This window comes from Prionailurus bengalensis, chromosome B1, assembly GCF_016509475.1.
Source record: "Prionailurus bengalensis isolate Pbe53 chromosome B1, Fcat_Pben_1.1_paternal_pri, whole genome shotgun sequence".
Taxonomy (NCBI): Eukaryota; Metazoa; Chordata; class Mammalia; order Carnivora; family Felidae; genus Prionailurus; species Prionailurus bengalensis.
In genome coordinates this window covers 201,050,172-201,067,094 of record NC_057344.1, presented here as the reverse complement: position 1 = coordinate 201,067,094, position 16,923 = coordinate 201,050,172, and the positions used below count along the sequence as shown (strand labels likewise).

Here is a 16,923-nt window from a genome sequence, read left to right as displayed (position 1 = left end):
GGAATCTGCACAGGGTATTTACCCAAAATCCACAGCAAGTATGGCTGAGGGGTGATGGGCATGGCCCTGAATTATAGGTGAAGGATGCAAAGCCTTCGGAGGAGGGGCAGGTCAAGGTCGTCTATCGATTAGGGGCAGAGTAGATATGAAGAGCCTCTGGTGTTAGGTTCACATTGTGTCTGCTCCTTCTGGGTGCCCTGGGCAGCCCGTCAACTCAGCCCTGAGGTGCTCGGTGCCTCTTTTTATTTGAGACCACCCTGATTTCTGTAGTCATTGGGTTGGATGTGACGCTTACATTTTCTGTTTATCTCACAGCCTTTGGGGGTAAGCACCAAAGCTTCCTTATTCTTTTATTTTATTTTATTTTATTTTTCAATATTTATTTATTTTTGGGACAGAGAGAGACAGAGCATGAATGGGGGAGGAGCAGAGAGAGAGGGAGACACAGAATCGGAAACAGGCTCCAGGCTCTGAGCCATCAGCCCAGAGCCTGACGCGGGGCTCGAACTCCCGGACCGCGAGATCGTGACCTGGCTGAAGTCGGACGCTTAACCGACTGCGCCACCCAGGCGCCCCTATTTTATTTTATTTTTTTTTTCAACGTTTTTTTTAATTTATTTTTGGGACAGAGAGAGACAGAGCATGAACGGGGGAGGGGCAGAGAGAGAGGGAGACACAGAATCGGAAACAGGCTCCAGGCTCCGAGCCATCAGCCCAGAGCCCGACGCGGGGCTCGAACTCACGGACCGCGAGATCGTGACCTGGCTGAAGTCGGACGCTTAACCGACTGCGCCACCCAGGCGCCCCTAAAGCTTCCTTATTCTTGAACGTGTTTGCAAGAGTTGGGTATCCCGAATTGGAACCACGGGTCCTGAGTCAGATGAATGTAATTATGAAGTTGGTGGTAAGGCAATGGATGTGATGCCAGCGTTTTCTCGATTTGCGTTTGGAGGGAAGACAAACCTGTTGTTTGGCTCCAGATATTAGACTTTCATTCCACAGTGGATCATTCTGTCAAAACCGCTTTCCCTGGTGAATGGGCTTCTAAGCTGTTAAACCCTCAGGGGACTTAAAAAAAAAAAGCATGGCATGAAATGCTGTGAAAGAAATGAGTCCTAAGAAAAGTGTATCGTGTATCAGGTGCACCTCCTTGGATGGAAGATTTAGACTTATCTTGTGAAACGGGAATGCACACGAGGCATAATTGGATCACGGAGGCAAGCAGCGGAACGGGCAAGTCTGCATGGGACGGACTTCCTCGGCACAGATCATGGGACCCCGGACTGACTGTACCCACCGAGTTCACACCGTAGCTTAAATTGCTGTGTTTCCCTTCTTCCAAGTCTGAAGCCGGTGTCTTCCTCTGTTCATGCTCTGGCTTACTGCCCTCTTGCTGTCAATCACCCAGTCTGCGGATTCTGCCTGAACTGTTTTCTTTCCCTCACTTCTGACGTCTGCCGCCCAGCTTCACTGCTGGCATGAATCTATGCATGAAAAAGAAAAATAACACTACTGGGAAGTCGCTCACATTAATCGAGCTCTTGTTAAGTCCAAAGCATCCTCTTAAGTGTTTGAACCTTCTGTCAATCCCATGATGCATTGTTTAAAAATGTTTCCTGGGGCACCTGGGTGGCTCAGTCGGTTAAGCATCGGGCTTCAGCTCAGGTCATGATCTCAAGGTTCGTGGGTTCGAGCCCCACGTCGGGCTCTGTGCTGACAGCAGACCTGAGCCAAAGTCGGACGCTCAACCGACTGAGCCACCCAGGTGTCCCAACCCCATGATACTCTTATACCCATTCTACCCATTCTAGAGGCTCAGGAGGGTTACATCATTTCACCAAGCTCCAGCAGCTGGCAAGTAGGGCTTACCCCTTCTCCCGCAAAGCCCGGCTCCTGTACGCACATCAGTTTCCACCCCCCCGCCTCTCTGGTCCCCTCCACCCTGCAGCCAAGGAATCTCTGAAACATAAAACCGATCATTGACAGCCCCACCCCCAGCTCTGTATTTAAAAACCTCACCTCAGGGTGCCTGGGTGGCTCAGTCTGTTGAGCCTCTGACTCCTGGTTTTCAGCTCAGGTCATGGTCCCAGGGTTGTGGGATCGAGCTCCGAATCGGGCTCCATGCTGACAGTGTGGAGCCTGCTTGGGATTCTCTCTCACTCTGCCTCTCTCTGCCCTTCCACTGCTCGTGCTCTCTCTCTCTCTTTCTCTCTCAAAATAAGTAAGTAAACATTTATTAAATAAATAAATAAATAAATAAATAAATAAATGCCTCATTCCACCACTTGGGGACGGACCCCGCGTTTGAAACCTCTGGACTTTCTGTTGCTTCTGCACACTTGAGAGACATTCAGGCCTCCGTTCCTCTGAATCACCTCTGTCTGGCTTCTTCACCCCTTTGCAAGCTCCTATCCATCTTCTGAGACAAGCCACACGTTGCCTCCTCTGTGAAGCCACCCGTGATTCCCTTGGGCAGAGTTGGTCTCTTTCAGCTTTGCGCTCCCATGTCCTCCCTCCTGAGTCTCGGCGATAGCAGATGATGTCTGTTTCCTGTCACTATAACCGCACAGCTGTCTCCCACCCTGGACTGCGAGTTCCCAGAGTCTGGGGGCCGTGTCTCATGCACTCCTGATCTCCGGTGCCCCACGAAAGGCCTGGACGTGTCTGTCAGTCTGTCTGTCTATCATCTCGTTGTCTATCCATCTCCCCATTCCTTCAGCAGATACCTGTGGAGTGGGTCCCAGAGAAACCGAGCTGAGGGGTACGGCCCAGAGTCAGAACAACGTGACATCACCCCTCAGCGTGGCGCCCAGGCAGCTCTGTGCCTTCAAGGAGATTTTCCTGCACTCTCTGTGCGTCCGCCACCTTATCTCTAATGGCGTGATAGCACCCTCCTACCTTGTACCGAATCGAGTCTGGCCATGTACGCATCGGGTACGTGCTGCTGCCAGTATTACTGTTACGAATAATGAAGACAGTGACGCTGATGCTGACCGTTATTCCTTCTACCAGCCAGGCCCTGTGCTCCCTGCCCTCAGCAATTCAACTTCAGTAAGGAGAGCAGGCATGACGGAAGACCGCCCCAGAACCGAGCCTTGGATTCCATTTGTGCAAAGTGTTCGGTGGGCGGACGGGTGGCGGAAGGCATTTGGGGGGACGGAGCGGCCTCTGGGACAACTGGACAATGGCAGTTACAACCTTTAGGACACAGTCCATTCACGTTCCGTGGCCAGCCAGGGCTCACCCGGTCTTGGAAAACACGTGTGGCGCTCTCTGTGCTCTACTCATGCTGTGGAGAGACAGGCAGGTGCGGGTTCGAGCCTTCCTTCCCCATGTGGCGGCCGGGGCTGGCGTCTCAGCGAGAGTCTGGTCCGGGACCAGGCTCCAGATGTGCTGACACAACAGACTGTCGGATACTCATTAACGCTGTTGGAAGCTCTGGGCTGGTTTCTCTTTCCATATGGGATACTGCAACGAGATGGATGGCCATAATTAGAAACCTGCGTGCCTTAGAGGACCCTCCTCGGAAGTGTCCAAAGTCTTCCATGGCCCTGGCGGGCAAAACCCAAGTGCTCACCACACTTTGCCTTTGGTTTACCTCTCTGGCCCTTTCTTCTTCTCTCTTAGTTCTTGAGTATTCCTGAGCTGGAAGTGGGGGGTGGGGGGGTGTGCTTTGAGAACCTTTTGAAAATTAGATGCAAACTTTGGCTCCTCAGTAGGAAAGCAGACTCTTTGACACTTATTTTAGGAAGATGATGGACCACCATTGTCTCATGGAGCCCATCCGAGGCCCCTTAGGACTAAAGCCCAGCCTTACCCTCCAACCCCACTTAGAACACTAGCCTGTCTGCTGAGTAACGGATTCAAGGTGCCTGCCTTCTACGAGTCGTGGGACCTTCCAGTCTCCCCTGTGCCCCTTACCCACTGAGCTGTAGACAGTCTCTTGTAGCCAGATTATCCGACTCTGGTGGCCTAAGAATGCAGATTTCTTCTGTTCGGCCAATGAGAGGCAGATTAGCCAATGATTAAGGACACAAACCCTGGATTCCCCTGGCCTGGCCTCAAATTCTGTCTCTGCCACTTAATTACTGCATGAAACAGAAGCTTGCTTTAATTCGTCTGCCTTAATTCCCTTGTCCATAATGGGGAAAATAAGACTATGCATTACTTAGGGCAGAAAAACAGACCCCCTATCAATGGAACAGAATAGAGAACTCAGAAATGGACCCACAAACGTATGGCCAACCAATCTTTGACAAAGCAGGAAAGAATATCCAATGGAATAAAGACAGTCTCTTCAGCAAGTGGTGCTGGGAAAACTGGACAGCGACATGCAGAAGAATGAACCTGGACCACTTTCTTACACCAGACACAAAAATAAGCTCAAAATGGGTGAAAGACCTCAATGTAAGATGGGAAGCCATCAAAATCGTCGAGGAGAAAGCAGGCAAAAGCCTCTTTGACCTCAGCCGCAGCAACTTCTTACTTGACACGCCTCCGGAGGCAAGGGAAACAAAAGCACAAATGAACTACTGGGACCTCATCAAGATAAAAAGCTCTGCACAGCGAAGGAAACAATCAGCAAAACTAAAAGGCAACCGACAGAATGGGTGAATATATTTGCAAATGGCATTAAGATAAAGGCTTAGTACCCAAAATCTATAAATAACTTATCAAACTCAACACCCAAAAACCAAATAGTCCAGTGAAGAAATGGGCAAAAGACACGAATAGACACTTCTCCAAGGAAGACATCCAGATGGCCAACCGACACATGAAAAAATGCTCCACACCACTCATCATCAGGGAAGTACAAATCAAAACCACACTGAGATACCACCTCGCACCTGTCAGAACGGCTAACATGAACAACTCAGGCAACAACAGATGTTGGCGAGGATGCGGAGAGAGAGGATCTCTTGCACTGCTGGTGGGAATGCAAGCTGGTGCAGCCACTCTGGAAAACAGTATGGAGGTTCCTCAAAAAACTAAAAATACAACTACCCTATGACCCAGCAATTGCATTACTAGGTATTTATCCAAAGGATAAATGGGTATGGGGCATTAAGGAATCTACTCCTAAAATCATTGTTGCACGATATGCTAACTTGGACGTAAATTAAACAATTAAAAAAGCCAAGAAGACTATGCATTCTATAAGGCCATTACAGGACTCAGTGAGACCAATCTCTGGAAGCACTTAGCACAGCGCCCAGCATGCTGTGGGTCCTGTTGGGCTGCTGTGCCCCCGTACAGGCCTCGCCCCCGGGCAGACGGATGTGTGCTGATGCCCCACGTATGTCAGCGGCAGGTGCCAGCCGCCAGGCACGGTGCTGAGCGCTGCAGTCAGGGAGGTGGGGACGTCGCCTTGCCCTCTGGGGTTCACACTGTACATACAGAAAGGTGCAGGGACTTCAGGCAGTTGCAGACACGGGGCAGCATCTTGGTCCCCATAACAACACACCATAGCCTGGGGGCTGAGGCAACAGACACTTTTCTCACGGTTCTGGAGGCTGGAAGTCCAAGATGAAGGTGCCAGCGGTCACCTGCTGCTTGGGGCTTTCTTCCTGGCCGGCAGACTCAGTGACTCCTCACGTGGCAGAGATTAGGGGCTCTGGTGTCTCCCTTCCACTTCTTAGGACACTAATCCCATCATGGGGCCCTACCTTAGACGACGTCTAAACCCAAATGCCTCCCCAAAGCCCCACTCCCAAATACCATCCCATGGGGATTAAGTCTTCAACATATGAATTGTGAGAGGCCCCAGACACTCGGTCTGTGACGGGCACGTCGTACAGGGGAGGTGAGTGGGCGCCTTAGGAGAGGGGGAGTCTGTATCTTCCAAGGGACCTCAGGAGCCCTTCACTGAAGAAGTGCTCCTGAGCCAGGGCTTGAAAGGAGACCCAGAATTGGCCAGGCAAGCAGAGGAGGGCCCCACAGGCGTCAGGAGCCGTGTGCACAAAGGCCGGGAGGCGTGAGGGGTCCCGTCGCAGTCGATTCGTGCCGTTTGCGTGGCCGGACGGGCGCGGGAGGCCAGGTCACGCGGGTCCGGGAGGTCGGATATAACCCCGGGCCCACTTGCTTTGTGCTCACCGCCACCCCTCTGTGCGCACACAGGAGCTCCAGGAGCTGGGGAGGAAGCTGGAGGGCAGGCTGGCGAACCAGGAGGCCGCGCAGCTGCAGCGGGCGCTGGCCAGTCGGCAGCAGTGGGCCGGCGACGGGCCCGGGCTTCTGAACGAGCCCGAGGACGCGGATTCCGATCGGCAGGTCTCCGCTGTCCTGCAGCAAGCCCTGGGCAAGGGCCGGAAGTTACTGGAACACCAGCAGCAGAGGTGAGCCCAGCGCCCCGTGGCGCCGTGTGGCGTCGGTCCCCTGTAGGCCTGGTTGGCACCCGGCCTCCCAGCTCCACCGGACGCGGTCCCCGGGCTGTCATGCTCCCGTGTCAGGCATCCTCCAGCGCTCAGACACCTGCTGCTAACTTAGCTCACTTGGTCCCTGACATCTTCTTATACTTGGTTTCATTGAAGTTTTTACTGAACATATGTTTTGAACTTTTTACTTTTAAATAGTTATAGACTCACAAGAAGGGGGCAGAAATAGTGCGGGGAATCGCCGTGTGCCCTTCCCCCCAGCCTCCCCCAGTGGCAGCATCGTTGGTAACCACAGCGCGTTATCCAAACACTGACTCAATACAGCGAATGCAGGCCTGAGTCCGATCTCACGGTAAACGTAACCGTTTGCATCCTGCTTTGGAACAGACAGAAGCCCGGTCTTTGTTAGGGCTGCACTTTGCATTCTTCTTCCCTAACAGACCATTGGCCTTTGCCAAGAACTCTTGGGAAACGTAACTTGTTAACAGCTTCATCATTTTCCACCATGAGTAGAATGTTGATGTGGAAAAGACAGGGTGCAAACTATAGACACAGTGTGATTCCCTTTATGAAAACGCACACGCAGAAATTAATTAGAAGGAAACAGACCAAATTGTAACGGACGTGACCCCTGGGTGGCGAGATTCTGGGTTATTTTAATTGATCCGATTTTGCTTGCCTATACACACAACAGCAAAGTGCAGTTCTCGTGTGGAAGTCAGAAAGCCTGAGAGGGACCCTCACGTGAAAAGGTGGCACCAGCTTCTGTGGCCAGAGCCAGGACCAGGCTAGGAACACGGTTCTGGGTCCATGGCCACACAGGGAACGTGGTGGGCTAGGACCCCAGATCTGGGTCTTTCTTGAGCGTGACAGCTAATCTTAAGACTCTTCCAAATAGGACCACAGATGGCCCAGCAGAGCCACAGAAAAGTCTCCCACAAAACTTCTCCCCTTGAGGAGCCCTCTGTCCTGGTGGGCCTCCATAATATGTTATTTGCAGAGTGTTCTAGGCAAGAAGAGGTTTAGCCTCTTGTGGCCATCTGTTTTAATAGATATTTAAAAATATATAATGTAGATTAGATTCATGATTTTTTTAAATGTTTATTTACTTTTGAGAGGGGGAGAGAGAGAGAGAGAGAGAGAGAGAGAGAGAGAATGCAAGCAGGGGAGGGGCAGAGAGAGACGCAGACACAGAATCCGAAGCAGGCGCCAGGCTCTGAGCTGTCAGCACAGAGCCCGACGTGGGGCTCGAACCCATGAACTGCGAGATCATCACCTGAACCGAAGTCGGACGCTCAACCGACTGAGCCACACAGGCCCCCCTTGTGATCGTTATTTAAATAACTAGATGATCTTCTCCGGGGGTCACATTTTAACTAAAGTGGACTCACGTAGATTTTGTCTGCACTCTAGCTGGAGGGAGGAGCGAGACCACAGCGTCGTGCTCGAAGATTTGCTGGAGAATATGGAGTTTGACGCCTTCACGACCCTGTACAGCCAGGTGAGCCCCCGTTAGCCATGTTCTGGGCCAGCCCTTGTCAGCGCGTCATGTCACCTGTTCCTCCAAGTGCTCGTGTCCTCACCTGTAGCACGGGGGGGGGGGGGGGGGGGGGGGGGGGGGGAGGGGGGGTGACAGTGGAGCCCAGGGAACTGCTTGAATGGATTTATGACAGGCGCCTGGCCCAGGGCCAGCAGGCCGAGGACGTCCCATCGGGCACAGTGGCAGCAGCGGTGACAGTAGTCGCGACCTCCCTGGTCAGCTGCTTTTCCGAGACTGAAAGGGCTCCCAGACATTCTGTTCCCCTCTTCTCGGTCTGGCACAAGCGTGACCTGCACAGAGCAGGCGCCACCAGGAGCAGAGCTGGCCATGAAATCAGGTTTTACTCTCTTTAAATGCTCTAGCCTTTCCATTTCATGCTGCTTCACATTCCCTTTAAAGCAAGACGCGACCTCGTTGCTTCGCGAATAAACCGGGAAGGGGATGCCGCCTGAGACACGAAGGGCTCCAACCCAGCGAGGCGGGAGGCTTCCTTGTGCTGTGGGAGGGGCCGGGACCCTACCTGCATTCCTCACCGAACTCCTTAGCCCCTCGCGGCTCCAGCGTGACCACAGCCATTTGTATACAAAGTGGATTTTTTGCTTCATCACATAAGGCATGACTTAGAGTCCACTTAACTTCAAAGACCCTGACATCCTCTGAAGAGGTTTTGTTCCTGAATAAATATTCACTGTGCACCTAATAAGCACCAGGGGCTATCCTGGACCCTGGGATTTCGGCAGTCAACACAAAAGATCAAGTCCATTGCTCTCAGGAGCTGGAAAACAAATCAAGGCGTATAAATGAAAGGTGTACTAGGGGCGCCTGGGTGGCTCAGCCGGTCAAGCGTCCGACTTCAGCTCAGGTCACGATCTCGCGAGATCTCGCGTGAGCTCGCGTGAGCTCGAGCCCCGCCGTGCTGACCGCTCAGAGCCTGGAGCCTGCTTCGGATTCAGTGTCTCCCACTCTCTCTGCCCCTCCCCTGCTGGCTCACTCTCTAACACACAACAGAAATCCATGCAGGAAGGAGGGAAAGGGTCCTGGTAAGAGGGAGGCAGGAGCAGTCACGGTGAGAAGAGAGGGCTGGGTGACAGTGACGGAAGCAGAGGTTGGAGGGACACACTTTGAAGATGCCGGAAAGGCTGTGAGCCAAGGCGGGTGGGTGGCAGCTAGAACCTGGAAGAGGCAGGAAGACGTGTGGTCCCCCTAGAGCCTGAGCAGGGGCCCTGTTGACATCCTGACTGTAGCCCAGTGGAAGTGACCTCAGACTTTCGTCCCCCAGACTGCAGCGTTGTTTGGAGCTGCTGTTTGCGTCTCCCCGGTATGGGACGGCTCTACACGCTCCAGCTCATTTTGTGCTCACAGAATCCTCTGCCATAAGAGTTCCTGTCACCCCACTTTACAAATAAGGACGCTGAGGACAGAGACAAATAAAGGCATTGCTCCAGGACACACATAGTCCTGTCTGTGCAGTGGGGCTGGAAGCCAGCTCGGGTTTGCCAGAATGCAGAACCCATACTCTGTCTCTTTTAACCTTTTATTTTGACACAATTTTAGGGGCGCTTGGGTGGCTCAGTTGGCTAAGCATCCGCCTTTTGAGTTTGGCTCCGATCATGATCTCGCGGTTCATGAGATCGAGCCCCAAGTCGGGCTCTGTGCTGACGGCACAGAGCCTGCTTGGGATTCTCTCTCTCCGTCTCTCTTGGCTTCTCTCTCTCTCTCTCTCTCTCTCTCTCTCTCTCAGAATAAATAGATAAGCTTTAGAAAAAAGATATGAAACAATTTTAGATTGGTAGGAAATTGCCAAGATAGTATAGAGAGCTCCAGTACCCCCCCCCCGCGCCACGTTTCACTGGTTTCCCCCCATGGCTGCATCTTACAAAACTCATATAATATCAAACCAGGAGACTGACATCAATTACAAAGTGTTTGTCTAGTTCATTTTATCCCGTGTAGATCCATGTAGCCGGCACCACAATCAAGATACAGAACTATTTCCTCAGCAAAAAGACCTGACATTGTCCCTCCCACTCCCCCCCCCCACCCATCCCCAACCCCCAGCGACCACTGAGCGCTTCTCCATCTCTTCATTTTGTCGGTTCTGGAAAGAAAGATGCACGACAGGATGTGACTCGTGGAGATTGGCTCTTCTCACGCAGCATCCATCCAGGGGTGGGCCACGGCATAATTGGGGACCATTCCCACTTGGCCCCACTGCAGGCCAGAGCCGTGGCCGCGGAGCAGGAGTTGAGAGCATCTGGGAGGATAGATGGAGGTTTTGGACGTGTCCTGAGGACCGAATAGATTCTTCTTGACAGCTCTGTGAATTTGGGAATGTGTTTGCAAGACTGAGCTGCTAAAATATTTATCTCCCTGGGACAAAAAGTCCTAAGACCGTCATCTGTTAGCACGTGTTGTTCGTCAAGGTTGGCGCGGTGAGGTGCAAGCTTCCTGTTAACCCTTCTAGGAGCTGAGACTGGCATCGTACCTGTCCAGGCTGGCGATGGTGCCGGGGGGCACGCTGCGCCGGCTCCTGAGTGTGGCTCTGCCCACGGCCTCGCCGGCCGAGCTGCTGGCCGCGCTGGACTCGGGCAGCCAGAAGCATCCGGACCACTCGGCGGAGAATGATGGTGGTGGGGAGCAGGCCGACCTGGGCAGGAAGGGGTGAGTGCGGTGTCCAGGCTGCTTTTGGAAAACGGGGTGAGATTCCACGAAGGCAACAAATGGAGGGAGGAAGCAGGCCCGGGACACGCACACACCTTCCCGGTCCGCACTTCATCGCTCACGGAGCAAAGGACACCCAGACCAGGGGCCGCGAATCCTTTTGAAGTCATGGTAGGCCTAAGTATTTCGTCCAGACTTTTATTTTCATCGCCAGTTTATTTTCCAAGTAGAATCTTAAGGTGTTTCCCCAGCCGTAAATGCCACACACACACACACACACACACACACACACACACACACATTAAAGTGTAAAAATAAATGCATCAAAGGAAAAAGAAGGAAAAGAAATGCCCATGGTTCTAATACCTGGAGAAAAGGGCCATTAGCATTTTCTTGCAGTTTCCTTGCAGGGTTTTAGGAGTGCGTTTGGTGTGTGCTCGGGTGTGTGTGCGAGTGTGTAGAAACATGTCGGGGTACGTCTGAGTGTGCAGCAACCCCAGTATGTGGCACCTACCTCCCCCTTCGCAGCCGAATGGCACAGTCAGGGGCGTCTACTGCCTTCTCTCTTGGCTGCGTGCAGACGTCCTTCTGTACAATCGTGATCCCTTAGACTATGATCTCTGCTGTTTATTAGTTTAAAATTCGTAGTTTCCACAGTTCTTGAAACACCTTCGTAGGAGGTTTGGTTTGGACTCCTGTTTTGCTCAATTATGGACAACGCTGCATAGACGCTTCCCTTCAGGAGCAGGTGCCAGGTGTGAATCTGGGCATCACGGGCTCTTTAGAAGGCAAGGCAGGAAGCAGGGCTGTGGAGCGAGGGGGTGTGGGGAGCAGCCGGCGGTGCCGCCGGAGAACAGTTTGAGGAGGACGAGGTAGCAAGAAAAGCCGCGGCCGCACCCGGAAAGAGTGTTGGACGCCGGGCGGCGAAGCCAGCCTCCTCCGCCGGGACCCCAGAGTCCGCCAAAGTGCTCACCCACGTGTATGTACATTATTTTCCTGAAGAAGGGGGCAGTGTCTTTTTCTCCATCTCAACCAGAAAAAGGAAGGAGCACCGCCAAGGGCGAAGAGTAGGGCTGGGTGAGAGGCAGGGTGGGACTGTGGGGACAGGAGCTGTGGGGCAGGGGTGTGAGTCCACGGGGGGCCAGATGAGCCCCCCAGGCGAGCGGGGCCCAACAGTTAGGGTCTAGGTGTGGGCGTGGTCAGGGCAGGTGTGGTGTGGGCGTGGTCAGGGCTGAGTGTGGGTGTGGTGAGGGTTGCGTGTGGGCGTGGTCATGGCTGGATGTGGGTGTGGCCAGGGATGGGTGGGGCCTGGTCAAGGCTGTGTGTGGGCGTGGTCAGAGAGCTGCACTGCGCAGGGTGGTTTCTCTCAGTGCACAGAGAGGGAGGGACATGCAGATGGCAGGTATTGGAGGTGACCCTGAACCTGAATGTGGCCACCCTACTGGGCTGCACCTTCAGCCAGTTCAGTCTGGGAGGCTGGTGAACAGCGATTGCTGATAGACAAGGCAAGAGAACCCAGAGCGGCCGTCACCATGAGTGTGGAACAAGAGCATGCCATTTCTTTGTCTGGCCTCGTGGCCAACTGGACTCAGTTCTGGAGCTCTAGGCCACTTGTCACTGTCTCTGAGGTCAAGGGAGTCCCGAGCACCTAGTACTTGGTCACAAGTTCAGGGTCTTGGGTTTCAAGCGACCAAATCTGATGGACTGATCTCAGCAAGAAGGCATGTGGCGGGGGAACCTGTCAGAATCCAGGTAGAGCCGAATCCCCAGGTCCCGGGATGGGCAGGACCAGGAGAGTACGAAAGACCTGCTCTCTGGGGTGCTGCCCTCAGAGGACCATTTTCTCTGCCCAGGAGTTCGCTCCCAGGGGAGCGAGTCTGACAGCATGGAAGGGGGTCTATCTCCACCCCCAGCCAGGCAGTGTGCACCAGCAGAAGCAGAGTAAGAGCCTGGCCAGAGCGGAGCACGGACAGGACGCTCAGCTCCACGGTGTTCTTGAGTGAACTGACCTGAGCCCAGGGCCCTCCAACATCTCCCTCTTGTCCCTCTCCTGTGTGACACTGCAATGTCCTTTCTACAGCAGAGAATCACAGTCCTCTGCCGGACACTAGTGCTCCCTGGGCAGCCCTCCTTCCAAGCTTCCACCGGGCCATTGCAGCTCTCTTAATATATTCGTAAAACACTACTGAGCCCCTAGCATGTCCGCTGTTGTAGCACTAGTAGCCGTGGGAGAGTAAGGAAGACAGAGTCGTTTCGCATGGAGCGTGCCCTCCAGGGGTGGGCAGTCCATACGTCGGCACAGAGAACGCATACTCCACGAACGCTCTGTGTGCTCCCTCCGTGGGGACGCCAGACTCCGCTCAAGTGTCTCCACCTCTCGGCAGCCTTCTCCTGCCTGACTGATGTCGCCCGTTGCCCGGCTCTGACCCCCGGAACCGGGAACCTCCTGGGGACAGAGACTGTGTCTTGCCCAGAGAAGGTGCTCGATCGGCGTGCCTTGAGAGAGAGACAGAGCCGTGAAAATGAGTTCTTCCTGTCCGCTCAAGGTCACGTTGAGGGATGGCGTGCCATCGCGCTTTTGGGGATCGTGGGTCACTGGAGGAGCCTATTTTTCTAGATAACGTAAGACATTCCTTTCTTGCCTTCAGGAAGCACCAGGGCTGGTGGCAAGCCCTGGAAAGCAGACTACGGGGAGAACTGATAAGCAGAGGATTGGAGAAGATGCTCTGGGCCCGCGAGAGGAAGGAGAGGTAACACTGGGCACCTGCTCCGGTGGGCTGGGCAGCGGGTCCGCCCGGCTGCGCCTGTGAGCAGGACGGGAGGCCAGGGGCCCCCGAGTAACCCGGGGGAGGGTGACTCCAAGCTACCCACATTCCTTCCCTAAAGACTACAATTTTTACTCAATGGGCTTAGTTAAGGAGCTGAAGATAAGCCTCTAGCTGTCAGAGAATGTTCTCTTATCACTTATTAGCGCTTTAACGATGGTAGTTATGTTAACTAGTGACTCAGTGACCATGGGATTTGGGACCATCTGGCTAACCCCTAGGCTTCCAGGCCGGTGATTTTTCCAGAGCATCAAGCACCTTTCTCTTTTAGCTGTGGTTTCCGCACACCTGGATGTCAGAGGAAAGTTGGGGGCAGGATGGTTTTAGATTGCTCCCACCAATTGAACAAGTACATCCCGTGTTTCTTCCTAGAAAAGCTTTAGAGAAAGAGTGAGGTCAGGTGGATTCATAACAGGGTAGGAAGTGATGATATCCAGTATGTGCTCTGGAAACGGTCGATGTCCAAGGGAAGTGTGTATCCTGAGTCCTATCCCTTCTGTAATTTCTTGACTGAGGTAAAGGGGCCGATGCCAAGCTTCAAGAACTGTCCATGACAAAAATCCTGGAGCCATTGTTGATAGTCTGCATGTCAGAATTTAGTCCCATAGAACTTAGATCAGGGTTTTGAGCTCAAGCCAAGAAAATCAAATGCAAGCTGTGTAAACATGAAGTTCCCCATGAAGGAGCAAATCAGTTCCTCCAGATAAGGACGGGAAGTGAAGGCACTCCCAGGCTGCAATGATGTTAAGTGGGGTGAGTACAGATCAGGGGGAATACTTCCCTCCCCCTCCCCCGGCTCATTCCGCCAGCCTTTGCCCTGCCCGGAGGCACTGGGGAGCCATGGCAGGAGGAGGAGAGACTGGATCACACAGCGCTGGGTGGAATCCTTGCTCAGATTCATACCAGCTGCAAAGGCAGGAGGCAAGGGAGCCTCTTCTGTCACATCTGTCCCAGAAGGGCCGGCAAGCCTGTCAGTGACTTCTTCCGGGAGGTGACCCCCAGGGATGTGGCCTTGTCATGCACTGCGTGGGCACGGAGAGAACCCTGTGGCCTTTAGGTGGTAGTTCTGGCCGTTGTCAAGAGTATCCAGGGATCTAGGGGCTGGACCGCTCATGGACAGGATTCCAGCAATCCTGTTATGGGACATTCCCCCCAAAAGTGTAACTCCTGTTTCAGACACAGTCTGCCTGACTGCTGACTCTTGCTTCGCAGTCAGATCTCATCAGCTTGCTTTTGGTACGAGGCTCACGGGCCATGATGCCCTGGTAAATGTTGAATAATTGACTGGTGGGGAGAGGGCCCGGGTGGAGTTCTGCTTTGTGCCATTTACCAGTTTCCGTGCTATCCCTACTCTGACCAGGGCTCATGTCAAGCTAGTGACATGATAACGGCAGGCTCACAAAACTCCTGCAAAGTTCAGTCATGAGTCAGGAAGAGTCGTCTGCAAGCCATGCCACTTGCCGCGGGCTTCGGCTAATTTCAGGGGCAGTCTCGTGATCACAGGGAGAAAGTCTTCCATTCAAATGACACCTGATCGGGGGGCACTCAGTCGGTTAAGCGTCTGACTTCGGCTCAGGTCATGATCTCATGGTTTGAGCCCCGTGTCGGGCCCTGTGCTGACAGTTCAGAGCCTGGAGCCTGCTTCGGATTCTGTGTCTCCCTCTCCCTCTGCCCCTCCCCTGCTCTCTCTCTCTCTATCTCTTTCAAAAATAAACATTAAAAAATTTTTTTTAAATGACCCCTGATTGGGGGTGCCTGGGTGGCTCAGTCGGTTAAGCTACCGACCCTTGATTTGATTTTGGCTCAGGTCATGATCTCACGGTTCGTGCATCAGGCCCTGCACTGGCAGCATGGAGCCTGCTTGGGATTGTGTCTCTCCCTCTCTCTCTCTGCCCCTCCCTACCCCGCTTGTGCATGTGTCTCTCTCTCTCTCTCAAATACATAAATAAAACTTTTTAAATTACTTAACTAAATGACATCTGATTGAGGACCTAAGGATCCAAGGCGGGGAGAGCTCCATCAGGACACTCAGGAGGGCCACTTGCCAAAAACAACACATCTGACCATCTGTTCTTTCTCTAGCATATTGCGGAAGCCATGTCCCCCTCTCAGAGAGAGGGTGGCATTGCCTGGAAAAGGAAGCTGGCCACACCTGTCCCTGGAGTCCGTCGGAGAAGTGGCCGCTGTGCCCATCGTAGGGGCAGAAGCCATCGATTTGTTGAACACAGGCGAGAAGCTCTTCATATTCAGAAATCCAAAGGAGCCAGAGATCTCGCTACATTTTCCTCCCAGGAGAAAGAAGAAGAACTTTCTGAATGCCAAAAAGGCCACTTGGGCCTTGGGCCTGGACTAATCCAAAGGGAGCTCTCTGGAGTCTGAAGACAGATTTTTTTTCCCCTGCACACCTGTGTGTGTGTGTGTGTGTATGTGTGTGTGTGTGTGTGTGTGTGTGTGTGTGTGTACATGCCCACGTCCACACACATTTGTAGCATATGACTCATAGATAGAAATTGCACACGCATAAGACACCAACACCCCCAACATCCACGACTTTCAAGGACTCAGTTCAAGCTGGTCTCCCGAATTTCTAGAAGGTTCTCTGTCCTTAGCATCACAAGGGACGTGACGAGACACAGGACCAGCCTTGAGCACTGTGGCGCTACCCCTCTGAGGGTGTGGAGGAGACCCCAGCCCCCAGGTTGTACCCCGGCACCGCCTGGCTGCTTATGGGCTGTGTGTCCAAGGGGGCTCTCTGTTCTTGCATTTTGTATTTGTTACATATTCTGTTTTTATCAAGGGAACATTCGAAAATACATTACACAGAACTCTTCTCGAAAATAAATTACACAACGCTCTTCTCGGTGGAACTTGGTTTTGCTCTGTGTAGGAACCCTTTATTTTAATTACCTCTTGGGTCTTGGCTGGACGTCGTGAACAGTAGAGATTTGCCCTCTATCGTGCCAGCGGCCGGAAAACATGCCAGCCCTGGGGTAGACGATCTCCAACTCCAATCAGTTATTTCCGCCTTTTGCAAATGAGGAAATCCAAAGGCTGAAGAGGGTGAGGTGATGTGTGCAGGCTCACAAAGTCAGTAAGTAGCAGAATCGGGGTTCCTACGCTTTATGGCCCCAAATCCTCGCCCTTGCCCCGCACTCGCTCAGTGGACACACTGCCCACGGGTCCTGGTGTTTCACAGAAGCTTTGATCTGCTCTCACCCCTCCTACCATCACACGTGGTCAAGCCGCTGATGTCTGGTTGCAGTGGGACTGGCTCACCGCATGAGCTTTCCTGAGGGTAGGAAGTGATTGAGAAGGGGATCCTGTCACCAGCAAGGGGAGGACAAGGGCTCGTGATGAAGCATTTGCTGCGTGAGGGTCGCTGCTGCTTCCAGCTACCTCAGCCCACTTCTAGTCCTCACTAGCGCCCCAACAAGGTGGGCATCACTACTCCCCGGTCACAACCAAGGAAGCTGAGACTCAGAGAGTTTAATCACACCACTACAGGGGAAGGGTCTGGTTTGGCAAC

General features: G+C 53.2%; 1 protein-coding gene across 6 annotated transcripts in view; it reads left to right on the top strand.

Moving 5' to 3' along the window:
• The window catches only part of EVC2 (EvC ciliary complex subunit 2), a 133,641-nt gene extending 117,380 nt beyond the window's left edge, over nucleotides 1-16,261 (top strand). For 5 of the 6 annotated variants that reach the window (XM_043572993.1, XM_043572995.1, XM_043572997.1 and 2 more), the window contains 5 exons: nucleotides 6,118-6,332; nucleotides 7,785-7,872; nucleotides 10,376-10,572; nucleotides 13,221-13,322; nucleotides 15,480-16,261. In XM_043572993.1, coding sequence (XP_043428928.1) covers nucleotides 6,118-6,332; nucleotides 7,785-7,872; nucleotides 10,376-10,572; nucleotides 13,221-13,322; nucleotides 15,480-15,750 — 873 coding nt within the window. In that variant the 3' untranslated portion in view covers nucleotides 15,751-16,261. The remainder of the gene's footprint in view (nucleotides 1-6,117; nucleotides 6,333-7,784; nucleotides 7,873-10,375; nucleotides 10,573-13,220; nucleotides 13,323-15,479) is intronic. The other variant, XM_043572996.1, reaches the window with a different exon arrangement.
• Nucleotides 16,262-16,923: the final 662 nt, after the last annotated feature.